Raw genomic sequence first — 21,829 nt, forward strand, 5'->3', positions numbered from 1 at the left:
ATAAATGTTTAAAAAATCTGGTATTTGCATATATCCTTAAGATGCAACACATACCTTTAATGATATTCATCTCAGTAAGTTTATTTTCCCATCTATATGTACCATTGCCTTTTTCATTTCAGTCCTCAAGGATTCTAATCATCCACTAGAATCAGCCTACAGAGTCTGATTTATATAAGCAGGTTTGTATTTGCCTCATTAGTGCTATTTTAACACTAATTCTTGTCCCCTTGGTAAAAACTACAAAGCAATTGCAAGCGATCTGACGTTGGAAGCATCCAGTGATGTCCATGGTCTGACCCAACAAGCACATACCCACATGAAGATGTGGTGCTCCAAGTACTCCCTCCTGCTCTACACAGACCATTGTTCTGTCTCAAGCAGCTTGGTCTCTTGATGTTCTTTAGAAGCCAAGCATAGCTTTGTGTGTGTGCATGTGTAGGCCCAGACTGCCCAAAATGTTGACAAGAAGGGTTAATGGCCAGTTGCCCAAGCACAGGAGCCAGACGCCACCCGGGACGCGGTGGGGGGACACTTGCCCACGGCTCGGGATGGCTCTGCTCTGGCCAAGCCTGCGCTGTACGGGAGCCGAGCCCGCCAGGAAAGCAGAGCAGAGCCAGGGGCCCCTGAAAGCTGGCAACCCATATTCCCCATTGCTGGTGGCCTTGTGGAGGGACAGAAAACATCCTGCACGCTCAAGCCATGGCCCCTTCCCTGTGCCCTGCACCACCATGCTGCCTGGCACCAGCAACCCCACGGGACAGATGGGACATGGACACTGCAACTGCTGCTTGGAGCCCTGCTGGTTTTTTGGGGTACACAGCCAGGCTTGGGGCAACCATCAGCAGTCCTGGCCCAGCCTGGGTGCCTGCACTCGCATTCCTCAGTCCTCACTACCTGGCAGCCATGCTCCCCACAGGACCTTTATGGGTAGAGCCCAGGGCTGCTGCTCCCTGCTCCCAGCTCTAAACCCCATGGGAAAGGCGGATGGGAGCCCAGGGTCCCATCAGGATTGCTGCCTTGGGGCTAGGACCAAGGCCTGGGGCTTCCATGCCTGCAGCTGCCCAGCGCCAGGACAGCCACAGGCAGGTTTGTTCCCAGCACAGGGGTGAGGTGGGGAACAGCAGATGCAGTGTTCCCCCTCTCACTAACCAGGCCCCCTGGGCACAACCCACCCCCTCGCAGAGCCGCAGCTCCCCGTAGCCTGAGGCACTTCTACCGGCACGGGGCCTCTCCCGCACGGCCTTCGGCTGCGACCAGCGTCCCTACTGGACACCTCTGACAGCCGCCACGGCCGTCTGCCCCGGCCCCGCCGCCACTCGGGGCAATTCCACGGACTCCGCCGCCCCCAAAGCCCGGCCCGGCCCTGGGGCTGCGCGCTGAGGTGTGGGAGGCCGCCGCCCTCGGGAGCAGGCGGGCGGACCGGCCGCGGCCGGCAGGGGGCGCTGCAGGAGGGCTCCCTCCGCCCCGGCGGCTGACAACGGGCCGGCGCGAGGGGCGGGCGCGTCTTCGACAGCGGAGCCGTGGGACGTCTCGCAAGATGGCGGCGCCCCTGGACATGGAGCCGCCGGCTCTCAGTTTGGAGCTGCTGCCGACAGACCCGCTGCTGCTCATCCTCAGCTTTCTCGACTACCGGGATCTGATTAGGTACCGGCCGGGCCGGGGGCTCCGGCGGATGCGCCTGAGTCGCGCTGCCGGGGGGAAGGGAAGGGCCGAGCACGGCCTCGGCGGGCGGCGGGGGAGGCAGTGCCGGGCCGCAGGCAGAGGGGCGGGGCGGGGGAGCGGGCACCCCCCTGCGGCGGGGCCGAGGGCACGGACGGGAGGGCCCGGCCTGCGCTCGCCGGGTGAGTCGGGTCTGGCCTCGGTGGTCAGCGGCGGGGGCGGGCTGCCGGGTGAAGCCCGTGGGAGGTGGCGTGAGGCGCTGTGGGGGAGGCAGCCGCTCAACTTTTCGGTGCCTGGATCGCTGGGCCAGCGAGCGAACGGGGTCGCGGGAGCGGGATCTTCCTAAAGCGCTTCCCAAGGCATTCGCCGCTGTGTAGTAAAAGGTTTTGGCTTGTTCCGAGGGGGCTGCTGTGCGGAGGACACCCCCTAAAGCACCATTCCTTTACAGAGACAGTGACGGGTTCGGGGGGGTTGTTTTGGTTGGTTTTGTTTGTTTGTTTGGTCGGGGTTTTTTTTTAAAGAAAAAGGAAACGTTGCCAGGTTTTCTCTCCCCCAGTACGCATTGGTTTTGTTTGTAGTTAAATTACAGTTTAGAGGTGAACCAATAACTGAATCTGTGAAGTTGATAATTGCCTGAAGCTGTTGCAAACAAAGGGCGGTCTTGCTGCCAGTGAAAATATTCAATTATTTGAATAAGCTGCCTGAAGAAAACCAAAGAGAAGGGAATAGGACAGCTTTTTAGGCAGAAAAACAAGAATGGAAGTTGCAAGCTCCTCTTGGATGGTTTGCTAGATGGCTGAAAAGTTACAAGTCATTGGTGAAGATGAGTATGTTTGTAGCTAAAACCTGGCCAATGAAGTACAAGCACTAGCAGTGACTGAAATCACAGCATTTAGTCAAAGAGGGCAGAGATGTATACAAATAAAATAGAATACTATCCAAATTCATTTTGTTTAGGGTCCCCCTCAAATATTAGTCGAGAAAGTTAAAGGCATCAGGGAGAATTCTGTTACTATGACTACAAAAAAGAGATTAGGCATAAGCAAAATTTTAAACAATTGTTACAAGTCCAGTATGGGTGGTTTAGTAGTAGTTGTTAATGGTGTAGTAGTAGAGGCACTGCCTGCTTTTGTTACATGTTTAACAATGTGGGATGGATTTTGCAGTGCAAGGACAATTAAATACTGTGCAGGTTTCTTATTTATGAGATCAGTAATGGTAGCTTTGCACAACTGGCTGTTTGTAGCACTCAGAGTGTTACTTGAGGAAATCTCTAGGTTGCTTCCATTTGTTTTAGTGACATACATATATTCTGACCATCACAATCATCACAGTTTCCCTGGTATTCCCCTGGTCGGTTAGTCTGTTGATGGCCCTTAAATAATGAAAGAGCTGACAGGGGACCAAATATTTATGTAATTAATGAAAATAGCTTTAATTGCATCTTTATCATGTTTGAAGCCACGTGTTCCTGTGATTCCTACCAGAAATTACAGGCTTGATTGATACATACCTGTATAATAGATTTCTGCAGAGACTTTGACTTTGGGGTATTACTGTTCACACGAGCCACCCCCCAGAAAGGAAAAAAGAAAAAAAATTCCCTGTGTCATGAAGGAGGTTCTTGCATTGCCAGATGACAGAGTTTGAAGTGAATGCGTTTATGCCTTTGTGTTGTTGTGGAGGAAAAAAAGAGATCAGATCAAACAGGTAAATACGAATAATTCTGTAGTCTCAGTGCAAGGTATTTTCACCAGCCCTGGATGCTGGGTGATTTTACTTGTCAAGGACAACATTGAGAGACATCTTTGTTTCAGTATGTAACTGTGTTCATTTACACTGTTGGTATTTCTCATTTAGCAGTCTCTGAACTACTCTGAAAGAAACCGAAACCAAACCCAAACTCCCAAAAGCAGTAACTGGAAGCTTCAAAGAATCTAATTTGGAGTATTTAAATGTTAATCACAGCCATTAAAACACACACATTAACTGTTAGAATAAGATACCAGAGAAAGTGGTGTTGCCACATTTAAATTGGTGGTATCTTTTGGGAAGTTACTTTAAAGCATAACTGATAATTCAGCTTGATCACAGAAAAATAAAGGTTTGTTGTCTCGTGTTCAGGTTAGACTGAAGAAGACAATAATTTATTTTAAATTCAGTGAAGCACAGAATCTCAGAATAGTAGGAGTTGGAAGGGACTTCAAGAGATCATTGAGTCCAACCCCCCAGCCAAAGCAGGTTCCTTAGGACAGGTTAGACAGGTGAGTGTCCAGACGGGTCTTGAATTCATCTCCAGAGAAGGAAACTCCACAACCCCCCTGGGCAGCCTGTGCCAGTGATCTGTGTGTAACACAAGCATTCCCTGTATTACTGCTCTGCATGTTGCTGATGCTTTAGTGCACATTCTTATTCACATAAATGCTCTGGAATGTCTTGCAGTCATTACCAGTGCACGTTCCAGAAGGGCTTTATAGCTGTCAAAGCAAATATGGGAACAGACTGGATTTGATGGCATGTCCATTGCTACTATTAAAGAGCAGGTTAGCAGCCATCGGGAATATAGGTTAGCCTTTGCGTCACCCAAGTATTGACTTGTATATGATTTCTGAGGACAATTTGAAACCTGTATCCTACAGGGTTTGTAATCCTGCATTTGCAGTAACACTGTGTAGTGCAGGGTATGATTCCTTTAGCTTCCTGAAGTAGTAATGTTACCTGTAATGCAATGGCAAGGCTTGTATAGGGTTATTATTAGAGTGAGCTTGCAGTCATCCTTGGTATTTTCCCAGTCTCTGTTGTTGTTTCTGGTCCTGAAGTTTATTTAAACAACAAAAAGTGGAAAGTAGCTTTGTAACACTCAAACTGTGTAGTTTATCTTTGAGCGTTCCGTAGTATGGGAACAGTGGAAAGGATGAGGTAGAGACTGACAGTCCAGGTAAGGAAGCGATATAAGTCACAACAACTAGCCTGTACTACCGGAATGCTTACTGCTGGTGGCGTGTAGTCAGTCCGGAACCTTTCAGACAGTGTTTATAGTGGTGTAGGTCTACAGGGTGACCTGCTTTACGAAATTACTTAACTGCTGACAGTTCTGGAAGTGTGTAGAAAAGTAGTTCATGACCTGTACAGCAGGAATGAATACTTTTAATTGTTGTAAGCACAGCTCTTAGAAGGATAGCTAGCTAACTTTCAAACTCTGCATTTATTTCATGAGAATGCAATGTGTAGTATACAGATACAATTTATTTCTGTTTATTTTGCTACTCTTTTTATAACAAAATTTAATGATTTTATAGTTGCTGCTATTTAAATAGAAGATTAAATCAGCTATCAAGCCATGATCCCTTGTGGAAGAGACACTGCAAGAAGTACTGGCTTACTTCTGAGTAAGTGTGGTTGTATTAAGCCTCTTTTCTATTAAAATAAGCCTTATGTTACTGTGCTGTCTGTTTACGTCCACATTACTTCTCGTAACCATAAGACTGAACTGGTATTCACCAGCTTCAAAACGATGAAAGTTTAGAGGTATCAAAACATTAATTTCTTAAAAAAGCTTCATGAATGTATGATTGCTGGAAAGTTTTAGGTATGTGTGGAGAAGTACCCTGTTAAAAGTCTAGGCTGAAGGAGAAGCTGCCACTTGCCTTATCTGATACCAGATATTCTATGGAGAAAAGTGATATTCTGAGCACTGTGATTAGGAGGTACAACTGGATGATTGTGTCAAAGATAGCCATGACTGGAATCACAGAATAGTTGAGACTGGAAGGGACCTTTTGTGACCCTGTAGTCCAACTCCTCTGCTCACGCAGGATCACCTAAAGCAGGCTGTCCAGGACTGACCAGTGTCCTGTCAGTGGGCACTGCTGCGAAGAGTCTGGCTCCATTTTTACTCCTTCCCATTAGGTAATTGTATGCCTTGATAACCTCCCCTGAGCCTTCTCCAGGCAGAAGAGTTCCAGCTCTCTCAGCCTCTCTTCATATGAAAGATGCTTCAGTCCCATATGAGGCACTGCACTCAACTTGTTCCAGTAAGGCTGTATCTTTCTTTTAATGGGGAGCCTAGAACTGGACACAGTTCTCCAGATGTGGCTTCACCAGTGCTGAGTAGAGAGGAAGCATCAGCCCCTTTCATCTGCTGGCAACACTCTTCCTACAGCAGCCTAGGACACCATCAGCCCTTTTTGCTGTGTTGCTGGCTCATGGTCAGCATGGTGTCTACCAAGACCCCCTGGTTCTTCTCAGGTGGTCGGCCCCCATGATGTGCTGGTGTCTGGCATTACTCCTCTTCAGATGCAGGACCTTGCATTTCCCCTTGTTGAACAGAAGGTTCTACTTTGCCTGTTGAGGTCTCTCTGAATGGCTGCACAAATACTTGTTATATCAGCCACTCCTTGCAGTTTTGTAACATCTGGAAACTTGCTGAGCTGTACTGTCCCATCTTCCAGGTCACTAATGAAGATATTTAATAGCATTTTCTCCAGCATAGAGCCCAGGGGTATGCCTTGTTGTTCAGCCAATTTTCGGTCTGTCTCACTGTCTACTTACCAAGCCCATACTTTGTCAGCTTTGCTATGTTATTAATAGAGAGATGGTGTTGAAGGCTTCACTAAATTTGAGGAAAACATAATCTGCTGCTCTCCCATCATCCATCAAGCAAGTCACCTCATAGTAGAAGGCGATCAGGTTTGTCAAACATTATTTCCCCATTGTAAATATATGCTGACTGCTCCTGATCACCTTCTTGTCTACCATGTATTTAGAAATGCTTTCAAGGAGGATTTTCTCCAGGGAAGTCACATTGGGTTGTGTGAAAAGTTCTACATATGTGGTTCTTGAGGTGGCATTTTTTTAAAAAAAAATAGTTAATTTTTTGTTCTGCTCGCTTACATTGAACTCAGAATGTCTGTTGACTGGAAGCTAACTGGAAAGGTATCAATCCACAACTTTGCTAAAAAGCATGTTTTTCTCAAGAACTGAGAAAACTTGTGGAGTTGACTGAAGTGAATTAGCAACCAGTTTTGTTGCTGTTTATCAACTTTGTACCCAATTTTCTAGGCAGTATCTTTTTTTGATTGTTAATTGTGAGGAGTTATCAACTACATCTGACTTCATTGGTCAATTCCATATATTTTCCCATTATGCAGGTTATGCAGGTGCATCTGGTATTACACAAGTAGCCTTGTGATGGCAGAACAGCTAGCAGTAAGGATTTAATGTATATGCTTAAGTGGGTGGAGGAGGTAATTTAGGAAAACATTTCCAAAGTTGCAGCTTGTAATCCATCTCATATGGACTATGTTAAAAATGAACAGCTAGCAAAGTTGAATCCACAAAGATGAACATACTGTGCATGTTCTGATTATATGCAGCTTATGAGGATATAACACTGCTTTTATGTAGAGAATCTCAAGGCAGAATTTTAAAAATCCTAAGTGATACTCGTACTAGAATCCAAAGTAGAATGGAGAATCTGGTGGGGGGGAGGGAGTAAAGGTGAGAAGTTCAGACCAAGTACCTGATACTTCAGAAGAGGAACGTGGTGTGTGTATGGGGGAAGATGAAGGGGTTACAGGGCTTTGCTAAGGAGAACCAGCTCCATGATGCCAGCCTCTCCGTAGCTGAACTGGGTACTGAAGGCTGTAGGTGATTTCCACAAATAACATTTGGAGGGTTAAAATATGCTGAAACTTCTGTCAGCTGTTGAGATGTAATTCCCTTTGGTTTTTTTTTTCTTATACTTCATTGGTTTGACATTAGTTTATTTTATTTCCCAGATGAAAATCTACTTCCCCTCTCCCTTCCCTCCCCCCCCCCCCTCTTCTTCAAGAAATAAGGTGGTTCTTTCCTTTGGGGAGCTAGAGAGATCTTAAATGTGATGTGAATACTTGTCAATTTTTACATTTTTTTGAGGTGTATGAAGGTGTACTAAATCTTTTAGATTCAGAATGCTGATCAGAGTTTGAAGAGTTGGAATGTATCCTAAGACAAAGATGCAAGAGCTGCTACAGTTTGGAGGCAAGCATCCTTCGTCAGATGTTAGTCAGCAGCCTGTCTTCCCAGAGCCTGCTGTTGTGCTTTTGAGAACTGAATATGCTAGTAATTCCTGAAGAAACTGACTTTCCAGATCAGTGTACAAGTTCATGTTTAACTCTTTGGTGTGTTCCTTAATAGTTTTTACTGGGTAAATGATTTGTGACTAATGCAGTAGATCAAAGAAAAAATAGGTATTTTTTAAGGCCTTCTCTGTGTGCAAAATATGATCTGAATTAGTTATTCACCCTAAGATTTAATGATAGGCAGCAGAATTCTGTTTAAAGGAAAACTTTCTAAATTTTCTAAATTGCTAATTCTTTTTCAAGTTGCTGTTGAATAGGTGCCAGAATTCATTGAGTTTGTGTGGCTTCACTGGACTCAAATTGTTCCCGGCTTAATATGCATCCTGTTTCTGCCAAATAACAAGTATTAACTTCTTGGGTTTGGAAGTCAAGCTTTTTAGGATGATATTTAAACTTTGTGGGTTTTTTTTAATGTGCACTTAGTGAGGAAAAAAGTCAACGAAATCAGAGCTGGAAAGCCATCTTCATCAGTACCTACTCCGATCTAGGAAGATACATCCGATACTACGCTACGCTGAAAAAAGCCTGGGATGACCTAGAGAAATACTTGGGCCAGCGGTGTCCTCGGATGATTGGTTCTTTGAAAGGTGTGTACGGTCTAATACCTGTTTTCTGTAGGAGGGTGGCTAATGCCACGTTATCTGTTGTTAATATTTCCTACTGCTTTCATCCTAGCCTCAACTACTGGAGCCCTGAAAGTCAGCTAAATGTGCTTTCCCTTCTCCTCCAGTAAATTGGACCACGTCTACATTACTTGCCCAGTTGCTGGTGATCTCTTTGCAGAGGTTACCTTTCACAGAAGAAAGTTTTTTTCTAGTTATCAGTTTATCTTCTTTATCTCTGGATAATAAGAAATGAATACACTTCTGCTTTTCAGTTGCTATGAGTGTTTTTGTTTGTTTTGGTTTTTACTTTAATAATCCTGTTGTTTCAAGGACATGGGCCCTCTTGGTGTGTTTTTATTCGTGAGATTTTTCTTAAGACTTAAATAAAACACTTTTACAGGAAAATGGGCATTTTTAAACTAAAGCCAAACAAGAGGGAAGTTTGTGGGGTTATTTTCCTATTCTGTAGGTCTTACTGTGCTCCTCTAATGAAGGCAAATTCCTCCCAAGGAATTTGGTGCAATGAAACTTCTTTGTTTACAGGAAGACAAAAAAAAATTTAAAATTGTCAATTTCCACACTTGCATAGTGATGGCAGGTTTTAGCAGGAGCTCTTCCATAACTTGCACCCTTTTAATACCATTTGTATGGGATTTTGTTTTAATGAATTGTTAAATTATGCCACACAAACAAAACTGATAAAGAACACAAAAGTGTTTTTAAAAAAAAAAAAATCACCCAAACCCCCTGACCCACACAGTTGATTGTTGGTGCGGAAACCCCGTGTGTGGATGTGGAAGAGCAGTTACTCCCCACCCCATTCTGTTGATGGTGATATGAAAAACCCATTTATTGCTTCAAATTCCAGCCAACCTTTCTTTGGTACTGATTGGACTGGAAGCTGGAAAAAAGCAACCCTTAGAATGATGAAAGAGTAAAATCAATGTTGTCTAAAAGTTTTAACTGGGACTCTGTCAGCTAGTGACAACATAGTGGGAAAATGTTCAGTTCACTTCATGGATACTTTCTGCTTAAGACAGGCATGTTGAGATTTTGCTGGATGAAGTAATCAGTTAATGTAATCAAATTCCTTTCAAATTTATGTAGCATTCACTCTGTGCCACCTAGCATAAAAGAAGTCACCATATACTGACCTGAGCCTGTTTCATTTGATTGAGGCACTGAGAGATTACATACTTAGTATTAGAAGTACTTGATTTCTAGTCATTCAGGGCAGTAGCATGAATTTAATCAGTGGAAGATTCATGAGACCATGCTAGTAGATAGCTATGTCCCAAAGTTTGACTGACTTTATCATGCTCTTGTATGTCTATTAGTTCACTTTCTCTGAATTATAATTGGCAAAATACCTTTAAACATGTATTTATTTTGAGATAATGTTAAAAAAAATCTATAATGCTGAAGTTGCTGGGGCTGCTTAAGATTCTCTTTGGCAGTTGAAAATGTGCTGTTATGTCTAGAATGCAGCTAGGGTTTGTCTTATTTGCAGCTCTGATGAAATGATGTGAAATAAAATTTTAGAGGAAGGTCCTAGCACTAATGTTAATATTCACCTTTGTTGGGGACAGCATAGTGGACACCTGGAGGCAGAGCAGTGGAGCAGCATTAAAGCTGACAGTTTTGTAGAGGCAGCAGTTCTTGATTTCCCCCTCCAAAACTGGCACTTAATACTCTGTTTCTTTTTGTACACAGAGAGTGTGCGGGAGGAAGATCTAGATGCTGTGGAAGGACAAATAGGTTGCAAACTCCCTGATGACTATCGATGCTCATTTCGTATTCATAATGGACAGAAGCTGGTCGTTCCTGGGTAAGAAGCAAAAACTACATACCAAGTTATTAACTCCTTTTGTATTTCTTGGATAGTTTGTTGCTGAACAGGATGGATGAAGCATTTAAATGTGTTGTAACTAACTGCATGAAGTGGCACTTCTAGAACTGGCTGTCTTCAAGTCTCAGAAGTAATTGAAAACACAGTGTAGATTTTTAATTGCTTAAATTACTGTTATGCCTCAGTCCTTTTTCCTAGTGAAAAACTATTTTTTTCTGTAATAACTAAAACTTCCAGTTGTTAGACTTTTAATCACACAACTGTGAAGTTGCTCCCCTGAAGTTTTGCTTTGTTACTACATAAATAAATTAGTCTCTTGGACTCTACAGGTTTCATTATTTAATAACTTTTTTCTTTAAAATGCTTAGGGTATAACTTTCAAACCAGATAGTAATTTTAAGGAGAATCAAGATGTCAGTTCTGCAAATCAGAGTTTTCTCAGAAGAAGTTTTTATAATTTTATGTGGTTTTAGCAGTTAACTCCTTTTACATCAGGGTGGGAAAGGAAATGAGTAAACATAGTTCTTTATCAACTGTAGAAAAAGTTTGCAGGTCAGCACTTGATGAAGTGCTGCAGACATCAGGAAAAGATGGAAAGCCAGGGCAAATCATTGCAGTGTCATTTGTGTTGCTCTACCAAAACCCTCATGATGAAAGAAGGTGCAGCTTCTTCCAATTTTAGTGTTGTATGTGCAGAAGGCACTTGGGAAACAGCTTTATGGAACCATAAGTATGACTTCTGTTGCTTTTCCAGGAGAGACTTAAGAGAGGAGATAGGTGCCCTAGTTCTGTAGACTTCAGATGGAGCTCTGCAGCTTGCGTGCTTCCTGCTCTTCCTACTGCTTTTTTGCTCCCACAAAGCCTCTATTGCAATGGTGTGCCTGTGGAAGGGTTCTGAGAGCATATATATTCCTTTGGGCTGGCCTTTCAGCTTGAACAACTGCCAGTGAGCTGTAGTTTGTTGCTGTGCCCTCAACGTGAGGGCCTGCGCCTTACACACAGGTTGACAAACCTTGGTGGTGGAGGACTGGAAATAGTTAAGTCTGACATGGAGACCCTGGAGAAGAAAGGCTGTCACACTGTGAGTGGAAGGTGTAGTCTTACTGTTGGGGACAGGCTGGCTTTCTTGTGGTGGATGAATAATGGAAAAATCAGGTGTGGGTAGTGGAAGTGCATGCAGCAAGTTGTTGGAATGTTACATCAGAAATAGAGAAGATTTGGGACTAGTTGTCAATGTTACATGCTTCTGGTTTCTGTGTTTGGATGTTAGCATAGCTTTCTAAACTGTAGAACATCTAATTCCAGGCAAGACTACAAAAGGAGAAAGAGGTATGGAACCTGTTGCTCAAGCTAGGAGCAGTTTATATCATGCTGACGTGTGGCAGCTTGTGCCTGAGTCATTGGTTTCATAACACCAGTAAAAGCTTAGCAACTGTGAGCGTTTACATGTGAGAATATCAGTGAAAGGCCAAATAGAGGGGAGTATGGGTGGGGAGCTGTACATTACAGGTTTGCATCCTGTTATTGCTAAGTGCACTGCTGTCATGTGTGCCTTTGTGGTTGATTACTTTGATCATGTTACTTTTAATTACTTTTTCATTGCCTGGTCCTTTATTACATTGAGTGTAAATTCCTCGGGCTTTTTTCATTTTCAGCCTAGGTGCGATCCAGCCCAACATTCATATCAATGTCAACTTTAGTTTATGATGCTCACTTCCATTTCTGTTGCACATTTCAGACTAGTACTATTTTTTTCCAAATGTATATACTTTATCTTATACAGAGAGTGGCTCCTTTTACTGTATTCCAGGTCACTTGTTGTCAAAACCGAATGAAAAAAAATCCCATCCTTTGCTGTGATGCATAAAAAAGACTAGGGGAAAAAGTTAGCCGGTTGATGGTACTGCCTTGTCATGCTGATGAATATAGTCTCATTCTTTCTGTGTATGTTTGTTTGCTTGTGCCTCTCTACCTTAGTTTTTATACTAATATTACAGTCCGTTTGATTGAAGTAATTCTTATCCTTATTTACTTCTCAACCTTTCCCCCAAAGTAAGATTGAACACCTTGCTCACTGTAGGTTTGATCACTGTTACTATAGCAACTTGTGATTCTAATTGAAGAAGCATGGATGCTTTGATAGTACTGAAATGAACTTGCACAGAACCTGAGATACAGAGCAGTGGTTGTTATATTATGCTACTATAGGAAGCTGTGTCAGCTGTGAACGGCTTCTTTGAAGTAGTTGCAGACATGATGGGAATCAACAACACAGTTTGAAACGGTGCTTTGGGATGCACAAAGCATACAAGGAAGCGTTTATCTTGGAGCCATTAAGCCTCCCTTTGTGAAGGCTGATTTTGTGGACTAATAACCTAGTTCAGCACCTGGATACTAGTCTTGGACTTCATCCGAATCTTCTAAGCATTGATAAAATCAGTGCTTGGAAAAGAGTTAAAGCTATCTTTGCTTTGTGAGTGGCATCTTCTATTTATCCATCTTTATTTTGTTGTTTTGTTTATTAAGTTTGATGGGAAGCATGGCGCTGTCAAACCACTACCGCTCTGAAGACTTGTTGGATATCGACACTGCGGCTGGAGGTTTTCAGCACAGGCTAGGTCTGAAGCAATGCCTTCCTCTTACTTTTTGCATTCATACTGGCCTGAGTCAATACATGGCCCTGGAGAGTGTGGAAGGACGAAATAAATACGAGATCTTCTATCAGTGTCCTGTAAGGAAGATATGCTTATACCTGTGAATGTACTTTTCTAATGATTGATGATGTGTGTCCTTTTGCATGTTATCAGATACCTGAAATACTTTACATAGCATAAGCTAAATACTACTCACTACTGTCTTTAAAGCCCACAGGTGGAATGGTTAGTAAATGAAAGAAATGTACATTAACTTGTATTGCTGTAGCAGTTTCTGTAGGATGATGGTAGTGGACAGAATTCATCCTTATTGGAAAGTTTTAATTTGTTCACACTATAGTAGATAGGTAGAATCATAGAATGTTTTAGGTTGGAAGGGACCTTTGGAGGTCATCTGGGCCAACCTCCTGCAGTAAGCAGGGACACCTTCACTAGATGAGGCTGCTCAGAGCCCCATCAAGCCTGACCTTGAATATCTGCAGGGATGGGGCCTGTACTACCTCTCTGGGCAACCTTTTCCAGTGATACTCTACCCTCATACTGAAGAACTTTTTCCTAATACCCAACATAAATCTACCTGTTTCTAGTTTAAAAACGTTACCCCTCATCCTACTGCTGCATGCCCTTGTGAACAGTACAGATTTCCCCCAGCTTTCTTACAGGCAACTTTCAGGTATCAGATTCTCATCCCTGTTTCTGTAAGGAAGAAAAGCATCTCCATTACAGAAGATCAGCATTTGTATTTGTAACAGATATGTTAAATGTAAACTTACAATAATTGCTTACAACCCAGAGGGTATAATTTAACTTTTCACTCTCCAGTGAAAGAACAAACTGCTCTTGAACAGCTCATTTCAGGAACATAATTATGTATTTTTCATCATTCCTATAGCTAGTATTTTAAGATAGGCATATTGGGAATCTTAAGGATATTCTACCTAAGAAAATTTTAGCCCTCTCTCTCTCTCCTTACTGTGACAACCTCCCCACCCCCCCAAAAAAGTGGAGTAAGGAAAAGGTGTTTTAAAAAAAGATGGGGTTCTTCATCCTGCTATGGAGTTCCTGGCTGTTTGTTTCCAAAGCATGTAGCAATGGGATTTCAATGTAATGCCTTGATAATGGATCACTTGAAGGATGTTAAGATCCCTCTTAGCATTATGCCAAGTATTTAAACCTTCTGAATAATGCTTGGGTACTTGGAAGGTTGCTTACACACTCGTAGTTTGGTTCATCTGTGAACAGCCGTGCTTGTTTCAGGGGAGAGTACGGTAGTACAGCAGCTGGGATAATTTAGCCAGAAGAGGAGAAGGTTCAGAGGGATGTTACTGATGTTTAGAAATACCTGATAGCAGGGCATAAAAAAATCCAAGCTAGACTCTTCTCAGTGATACCTGCCCAGTGACACAAGATGACAGGACATCATCCTGGGCAAACTGCTTTAGCTACCCCTGCCTCAAACAGAATGATTAGACTGTTTCCAGAGGTCTCTAGCAACCTCAGCGTCTGTTCTGTGCTTCTGTTCTAAGGCAGTGGTTTTGGGGGGCCTTCTTTCTTAAATCTGATTTTATATGTGTGAGCCTTAGTGGAACGTCCAAGCTGTATATTAAATGATCACTGAATGAGCACTTACGGAGACAGACATGTGTGTTTTATATGTTTGAATATCAGACTGTGAGTATAATGGTGTATTAAGCAGCCAGATTTTAGGTTTAGTGAATATAGGGAAAGTGTTCTCTGTTATATTTCAGGTGTTGAATTTTAACTCTCCTTCTAATACATCCATAACCTTCTTTCCCTTTTAGGACCAGATGGCTCGCAATCCATCTGCTATTGATATGTTCATTACAGGTAACAGTTCAGCTAAAATGTTCTGCAAAATATTTTAATTGCACTGTTTGGAAAATGCACGTCAGTACAACTTGAACAAAGGAAACCTAATCCTTTCTGTGCTACTTGTAAGACTCTATCCTACTTTAAAACATCAGCAGTTACTGGAAACAAGATGCAGTTCTTCCCTATTAGAGCCTGTCCTTCTCTGTGTATTGTATACAAATCATTCAGTGTACTAACCTGTCTAACAAGATGAGCAAAACCTTTAAGTTAGCTGTCACAGGGGTGATGTAAGCAGTTATTAAATACAACACCAAGGTGGACAGAAAGATTCCTCCCTGTCCCCTGAGTAGTTTTTGCAACCATGTCAGAAGTTGAAAATATTTTGTGTCACTTAATGAAATCTGATTAAGTATAAATGTAAATGCAGAAGAAAATGCTTCTGGATTTTTGAATTGCCTGATTGCTTTGTTCAAAGGATAAAGGAGGGAAAGGGAAAACTGCATAATTGTTGTTTGGTTATGTAGGAATCTGTCTGGCAGGTAAATTGGCTGGAATAGTGTTTTGATAATTTCTTTTTTGTTACTGTACTGGAATCTGGTAATTGTGGCTGTATCTGAATTAATTCCTTTTACTCAGTGGGAAAGCAGATGTGTAATAAATGGCACCAAAATTAATACTAAACTTTAGCCTTGCACATTTCTAAGGATATATGTGTTAATACTACAGTGAAAAAACACAGTAGGCCATGCTACACCATTGCTGGTTTGGGTTGAAGGTCTAACTCGTAGCCACGCTAATTTTAAAAAACCTTTCTATGTACTGATTGATTGTACAAACTAATTTCAATGTGAAGTAGACAACCTGCATCTGTTTGACAAAGGTCTTATTGCAGAATGCATTGCGTGCTTTAGAACCATCATAGGAAAGATACAGGAAAAGCTGAAGAGTGTGGTTACTTGCTTCTCTCCACCTGAGGATGATGTAATACTTTAAAGCTACACTGTGGTGAATTGGTATTGCTGCTCAGGGTTGCTGCTTTTATGGAATTGAGTCAGTAGTGAGGTGATCTGACATCGTATTTAAACATATTCCACTTGGTTGAAATGGTTAATTTTGGCTTATCACAGGGTGGAAGGGAAGTTTCTGTGCAGCATTTATCTTGTCATTCTGAACGTGGCAGGGGAAATCGGTCCACTTTTTCCATCTGGAGTTCCTTTAAACAAGGTTTGCATTTTGTGGATTAGAGGTAGAAAAGAGGATAATAAACTTGGAGTTCCTCAGACTTCCAAAAGATCAAAGGACAGCACACATAGTTCTTGCTTAATGGAAGAAGTGGTTAAGTACACTTAATCTAACAGGAGTGGTAGTACCTGATAACACGTCAGTGAAGGTCGGCACAATGATTCCTCAGTATTTCATCTTAAATCCAGTTTTGTATCTATAATATTGACAAATAATTGAAAAGCTCTCTACTTTTCTAATGACTGTGTTGCAACACTTGGAAGATTTATGGCTGAGAAATTCTTTTATGGGGAGCAGGTATCTCTTGTATTAAACTCCCTTCTTTGAGAGTTAAATGTGACAGCTTGCTGTCTATGTAGAAATCAAGATGTTCCTAAATAGTAGCTGTAGGTGTATGAAAGCTGTTCTCAGACAATGGCTGTAAGCATATGAAAATCTCAGGTTCTTTGGAACAACATGCAGCTTTAGTCTTCTGGGTTTGTAGCAGCAGTGCAGAGTGTATCTATGGCTTATCCTTGTTTTTAAGGAGAGGGAAATTCTGCAGCTTGCTAGCATGTTTATTAGAAACTCTGTTCATGTGGAAACCTGCATGTCAAAATTAAGTCCATAAAACCTCCAGTGGGCTTGCATGCCTCTTGTAGGTAGAATAGCTGGGAATAGCTCTACAAGTAGTATTGGCCACTATACTTGTCATCTTTCCCAGTTGTAGCAGAAGTTGTGAGCAGGAAACCAGATGATGAGAGACACCAGCATTTGAAGGCCGTGATTATAGTATGAAACACTTAGCTAAGAGATTCTTTGTTTGCTGTGTCATTTCTGGAGTATGCACCCTTACGTTTTAGTCCTTGGTTGGTTTCTCCAAGTTATCTTTGTTGCTAGAATGGATTGGAATGTGACTGACTCATCTATCTAAGTTGAGAGTTTGTTATGAAAATATTAAAAGCTTTGAATGGTTTCCTTGGGAGTATTTATTGTAATATGCTTAGTGGTAAATTTGCCTGTCCTTATGAATGTTTTTCTTCTTTGGCATCTAGGTACATCTTACTTGGAATGGTTTACATCCTATGTAAACAAAGTTGTAACTGGTGGTTATCCTATCATCAGGGACCAGATTTTCAGGTATTGTGAACTGGGATTTATAACCTTACTGCAAGGTTTTAGTGGTTTTTTTAGAATGCTGACCTCTTTCCAAGTAGTTAAGGGTATCTGATACAAAGCTGACAGTGACAAGAGGAGAAAGCACGTGGAACTTTTTGCAGATAAAACTGTAAAACAGAATGCTTAAAGAAACTTTTTTTTTTTAATCAGAAACTTCAGTTTGTAGCTTTGAATTAATGGGACCAGAATTTTGTACTATAACCGGTCTGAAGCTTAGCTAACAGCATATTTATTCTGCTTGCCATGATTGTGCTGCAGCTCAGCTGCAGAAATGTCCTGAGTTATTAAAAAAGCAGTTGTTTGCAGTGAACTGGTGTGTAAAAGAACACTGCTAAATATGTAAATAAACAGGAGCTTTCTAGTGTTTGAGTTTTCATGCACTTTTCTTCAAAATGCAAGTAAGAACCTTAATTCTACAAACTGGGATGCTATAGAACCAAGTTCCTGATCTGTACATTAATTTCCTGCAAAAGCTGCTACGTCTTGGGTTTTAAATAGCACAATGACACTTCTTTATTAAACAATTGTGTCTTCGTTGACTTCAGATTAAATTACACACCCAGCTTAATGCAAGCAAGAATGGAGGTACAAGGAGATCCGCAGCTGTATGAGTTTAAGCGATGGGGAAATACGCAACATGAAGACACTGTGTGCATCCTTTATTTAAACACCAAATGACAAGTTAATTATTTTTAGCCTAGCACCACAGTGCTCTTATGAGTAATTAGCTAATCACTTTCCATGTTCGGCTTTCTGTATTGAAAGCACGGAGCTATTTGCAGAGTTAATATTTTCCTTTCTGCAGGTACGTGCATGATAAAGAATGTGTTGCTACCACAGGAGATATTACTGTTTCTGTGTCCACATCTTTTCTACCTGAACTCAGTTCTGTACATCCACCACATTACTTCTTCACTTACAGAATCAGGTAAAAAGAACAATTGTATTAACTCTCACACTACTGGAAAGCCCTATGTGATGTTCAAATTCACGCACAGCGTTCATTAGCATAGTAAAATGAAGAGGATGTGCTCAATGCTGTACTCTTTAAAAAAAAAAAAAAAGACTAAATTATTACCTGCTCAGGTGTGCAAAGTACCAGTCAAGTTGGTGATTGGTAAAGTACAGTGATGGGTGGGGGAAAGAAGTTACAAGTAACCCTCGTGATTTAGAAAGGGTTGTAGAAATGACAGTAAATGGTGAAGCAGAGGCACAGAGGTAGATCCCAACAACTGGTTCAGTATACTTTACCTTAAGGGTTTTTTCTCCCCACTCTACGTTGAGTGATCCCAAGTATACTGAAGCATTTCTTAAAATGTATCAAAGCAGTTATAAAACCACTAAGCACACTGTTTGTGTTCCAGAATTGAAATGTCCAAAGATGCTCTTCCTGAGAAGGCTTGTCAGCTGGACAGTCGATACTGGAGAATAACAAATGCCAAAGGTGACGTAGAAGAAGTTCAGGGTCCTGGAGTAGTTGGTAAGTAAGAGATTGCCTTTATGAACCCAATAGAGAGATTTTTATATTTAATGTAGCTGTGTGGTTTATATCAAAATGATTTTGTGACTTGAAAAGAGACATATATCCATCTGTTTTGTCTTTTAAAGTTGTTTTGCAAGGGCTATCTGAACATCCCAATAGTTAACCACTCTTCATACAGTTTTTTTAACATCAGTAATTGCTGAGAAGCATTTATGCATCCATTAGAATATAAAAATCTGGCTGGATGTGTTGTCGAATGCCAGTGCTTTAGCAAGCTGCTACATTATAATTCTATTTCAGTCCTCATTATTGTGATCTAATATTTCACCAACAGGGGAGTTTCCAATTATCAGTCCAGGGAGAGTCTATGAATATACCAGCTGTACTACATTTTCCACAACATCAGGATATATGGAGGGGTACTACACCTTCCATTGCCTCTACTACAAAGAGAAATTCTTTAACGTCACAATTCCCAGATTTCACATGGTGTGTCCAACATTCAAGGTGTCTACAGCGCGACTGGTAAGTGGAGATGCAGTTGTGCTTAGCCTAGATTTCTGTGAACATGTGGGTTAATTTAATAGTATGACTTTGTTTAAACTTCAATGTTGTGTCATTTTTTTCAGTTTTGATTCTCTTCTGGAAAATAGCATGCTTTTTTTTTTTCATAACTACTTCTCAGAAAGAGAAGTAAAAAAAAATATCTAAAAGTATCACTTGGTCTATGTGAATTCATTTCAGCTCCTGGAGTATCTATTTGATAAGAAAACACTTGTGGTGAAAAAATGACAGTAATGAACAGTATTCATATTGATAACTCCATACAAAACATGCACCAATTAAGGCTAAGTCTAACAGCTGTAGTAGGCAGTTTGTACCTTGGTAAAGCCTTGTATTCTCATTGCTCTGACATGTAAAGTTACCAGTCCAATTCAAGACCCTCAGCCTTAGCTTTCATAGGAGAGCTTGCTTTTATTTATAATGTAATTTTAGTTTGGAGATTGCAGGGTAGCTGGGAAGTTTTTTACAGAAAGAGTGGTGAGGTGCTGGAACAGGCTGCCCAGAGAAGTAGTGGATGCCCCGTCCCTGGAGGTGTTCAAGGCCAGGTTGGATGGGGCCCTGGGCAGCCGTGTGTAGATCCAGGCCTGGAGGTTGGTGGCCCTGCCTGTGGCAGGGGGGTTGGAGCTCTATGATCCTTGGGGTCCCTTCCAACCCAGACCATTCTGTGATTCTATGATTCCATGATTTCGAGAAGAATGCTTTATTTATTTTACCACTAGCATAGCTCTCATTTAGTGACTAATTCAGATAGAACTTGGATAGTTTTGTGCAAGCACTGAGTTCTTCCTCAGGGGTAATCATCTACTTGTATGCTTTTTCACATTTCTCTAGGGATTTGAGACACTCGTTACCAGTGGCTCTAACAGCAAGTGCCAGCAGGTGTCATGCGTCGCTCAGACAACGGCGTCTCTTAACTCCTGCTCACATTTATGGGAGCTGTAACCTTGACCGCAAAAAATAATTAGCTTTTCTCTTTTGCTCTACCTCGTTTTAAAAGTAGCAGTGACCCTTTGTTTTTAAACTACTCTTAATAAAAGACAATGTAAGCTGACGAGAAATTGGGTACAGCTGAGATTCTGAGTTGTGGCTTTACATAGTTGTGCACATGAAATAATGAAGGCTTGCAGGTATTTACTGAGTAAAAGGTCAAGGAGTTAGGCAAAGGTATCTCTACTGCAAATTAAACTTTCTCATTCTGAGGAGCTGGATTTAGGACATAGATCGCAATGGCTGCTTCAGCTAACTGACACCATAACGCAGACTCAGTTTTCTAGACAGTTACCAGTGCTTTCTTTTAAGTAGCTGAAATAGAAGAAGATTTTACTTAAATATGGATGTGTTTTGTGTTAGGAAACAAATCATGAGTATGCAGTGGATGAAGACGAAGATTCCACAGACACTGATGAATATGAAGATCGACGTCGAGTGCTGGACATTCCTGCACCTTCTGGACGCTGCCCACGTCATACCTGATGGGATTTTTTTCAAGACAAAATAAACTGTTTTCAGAAGCTGAACTTTTTGCGTCTAGTGCATAAGAATATTTCTGACTATTGTACATGAACTTCCTGTTGCACATCAGGGCAACTAGCATGAATGTTGGTGCCAGCTCTAATATTCATCGGAGTATAACTTTTTTTTTTTCCTGGTTTGAAAGGGAGGGGGGTTTGGGGAAGGGAGGGAGGGCAGAAGAAGAAAAGAAGGGTGTTTGGGCTTTGTTTACTTTTTCTGAAGTGCAAAACAGCTTGACAGTCCAAGGCAATCCTATCTTACGTTTTTAAACTATTGCCTATTTATGATCATATTGCAAATATGGTGTGGGGATTTGTTTTTATACAGCCATTTAAAATTAGCAATAGACAAGATGGCAAAAAAAAAAAGGTGTATACTGGTGTCCTTTCTCATGAGTTTCTACTCTTGAAAACTCCTGCTAGGAATGAAACTTGCGAGTTGCTCTATGTATCCCATATGGGTGAGATCAGGTGCTCTTAGCTCTTTTTTATTAATATAGAAATACAAGAAAATTCTGGTCATCAAATACATTAATTAGGTATGAAACTGGCCTTATTTTTAGACAATCTGTCTTTCGGCTTAATTTTATGCTAAGTGACTCTGATTGGATCATGCCTTGTGGAATGTAGTGTACGTGCATCATCTGCCACTGGGAAGCAAGAAATTTCTCAACAACTACAACATATGAATTTGTAAATAATTTTGAGGTTTTTCTTTATATGCTGTTTGCTGTTAAGACTTTGTCAAAGGTGACAAATTTATGTTGAATTATCAAGTTTCCCTAAATCCTCTATGGATTTTTGTAACTACAGCTGAATTTAAAAGACGCAAAGCAAAAAAAAAAGAAAAGTGTCTGACAGAACACCAGATTATGAGAAACTTTTTATTTAAATAAGTCTGTTTGCTTTACCTCTTCTGTTTTGTTTCTGTTGTCATTAATAAAAAACTTAACTGCCTCCTTTGCTCTGAAGTGCTACATGGGACATGAGCAATAGTTGTGTGACTGGCGTTGCTGTAGTCAGTTCTTTTTGATATCTAGAAATAGTAGCTCCTATGGAGAAGACCACATCTTGTGGTTACATCTGCCAGTTTCCATTACTGACTAGTTACTGCTCATACAGAAAGTCCAGTTTTCTTACAAGTCA

At 41.4% G+C, this 21,829-nt stretch overlaps 1 protein-coding gene across 1 annotated transcript; it reads left to right on the plus strand.

Annotated features, from left to right (window-relative positions):
- Window positions 1-1,525: 1,525 nt before the first annotated feature.
- FBXO3 (F-box protein 3) lies at window positions 1,526-20,812 on the plus strand. Its single transcript, XM_084262899.1, has 11 exons — window positions 1,526-1,647; window positions 4,962-5,051; window positions 8,208-8,371; window positions 10,103-10,217; window positions 12,765-12,969; window positions 14,695-14,740; window positions 17,002-17,086; window positions 17,931-18,053; window positions 18,490-18,605; window positions 18,943-19,133; window positions 20,523-20,812. Exons 1-11 carry the CDS (start codon window positions 1,541-1,543, stop codon window positions 20,643-20,645), a joined length of 1,365 nt encoding a protein of 454 aa, XP_084119025.1. The 5' UTR covers window positions 1,526-1,540; the 3' UTR covers window positions 20,646-20,812.
- Window positions 20,813-21,829: the final 1,017 nt, after the last annotated feature.

Source organism: Gallinula chloropus (genome assembly GCF_964237585.1).
Source record: "Gallinula chloropus genome assembly, chromosome: 4".
NCBI classification, from domain to species: Eukaryota; Metazoa; Chordata; class Aves; order Gruiformes; family Rallidae; genus Gallinula; species Gallinula chloropus.

Bases quoted from the DNA above. Each gene is read 5' to 3' on its own strand.
- FBXO3 (XM_084262899.1), top strand. From the start codon at position 1,541: ATGGCGGCGCCCCTGGACATGGAGCCGCCGGCTCTCAGTTTGGAGCTG. The intron at 1,648-4,961 runs GTACCGGCCGGG...ATGATTTTATAG, and splicing joins GACTACCGGGATCTGATTAG to TTGCTGCTATTTAAATAGAA. The intron at 18,054-18,489 runs GTAAAAAGAACA...TTTGTGTTCCAG, and splicing joins TTCTTCACTTACAGAATCAG to AATTGAAATGTCCAAAGATG.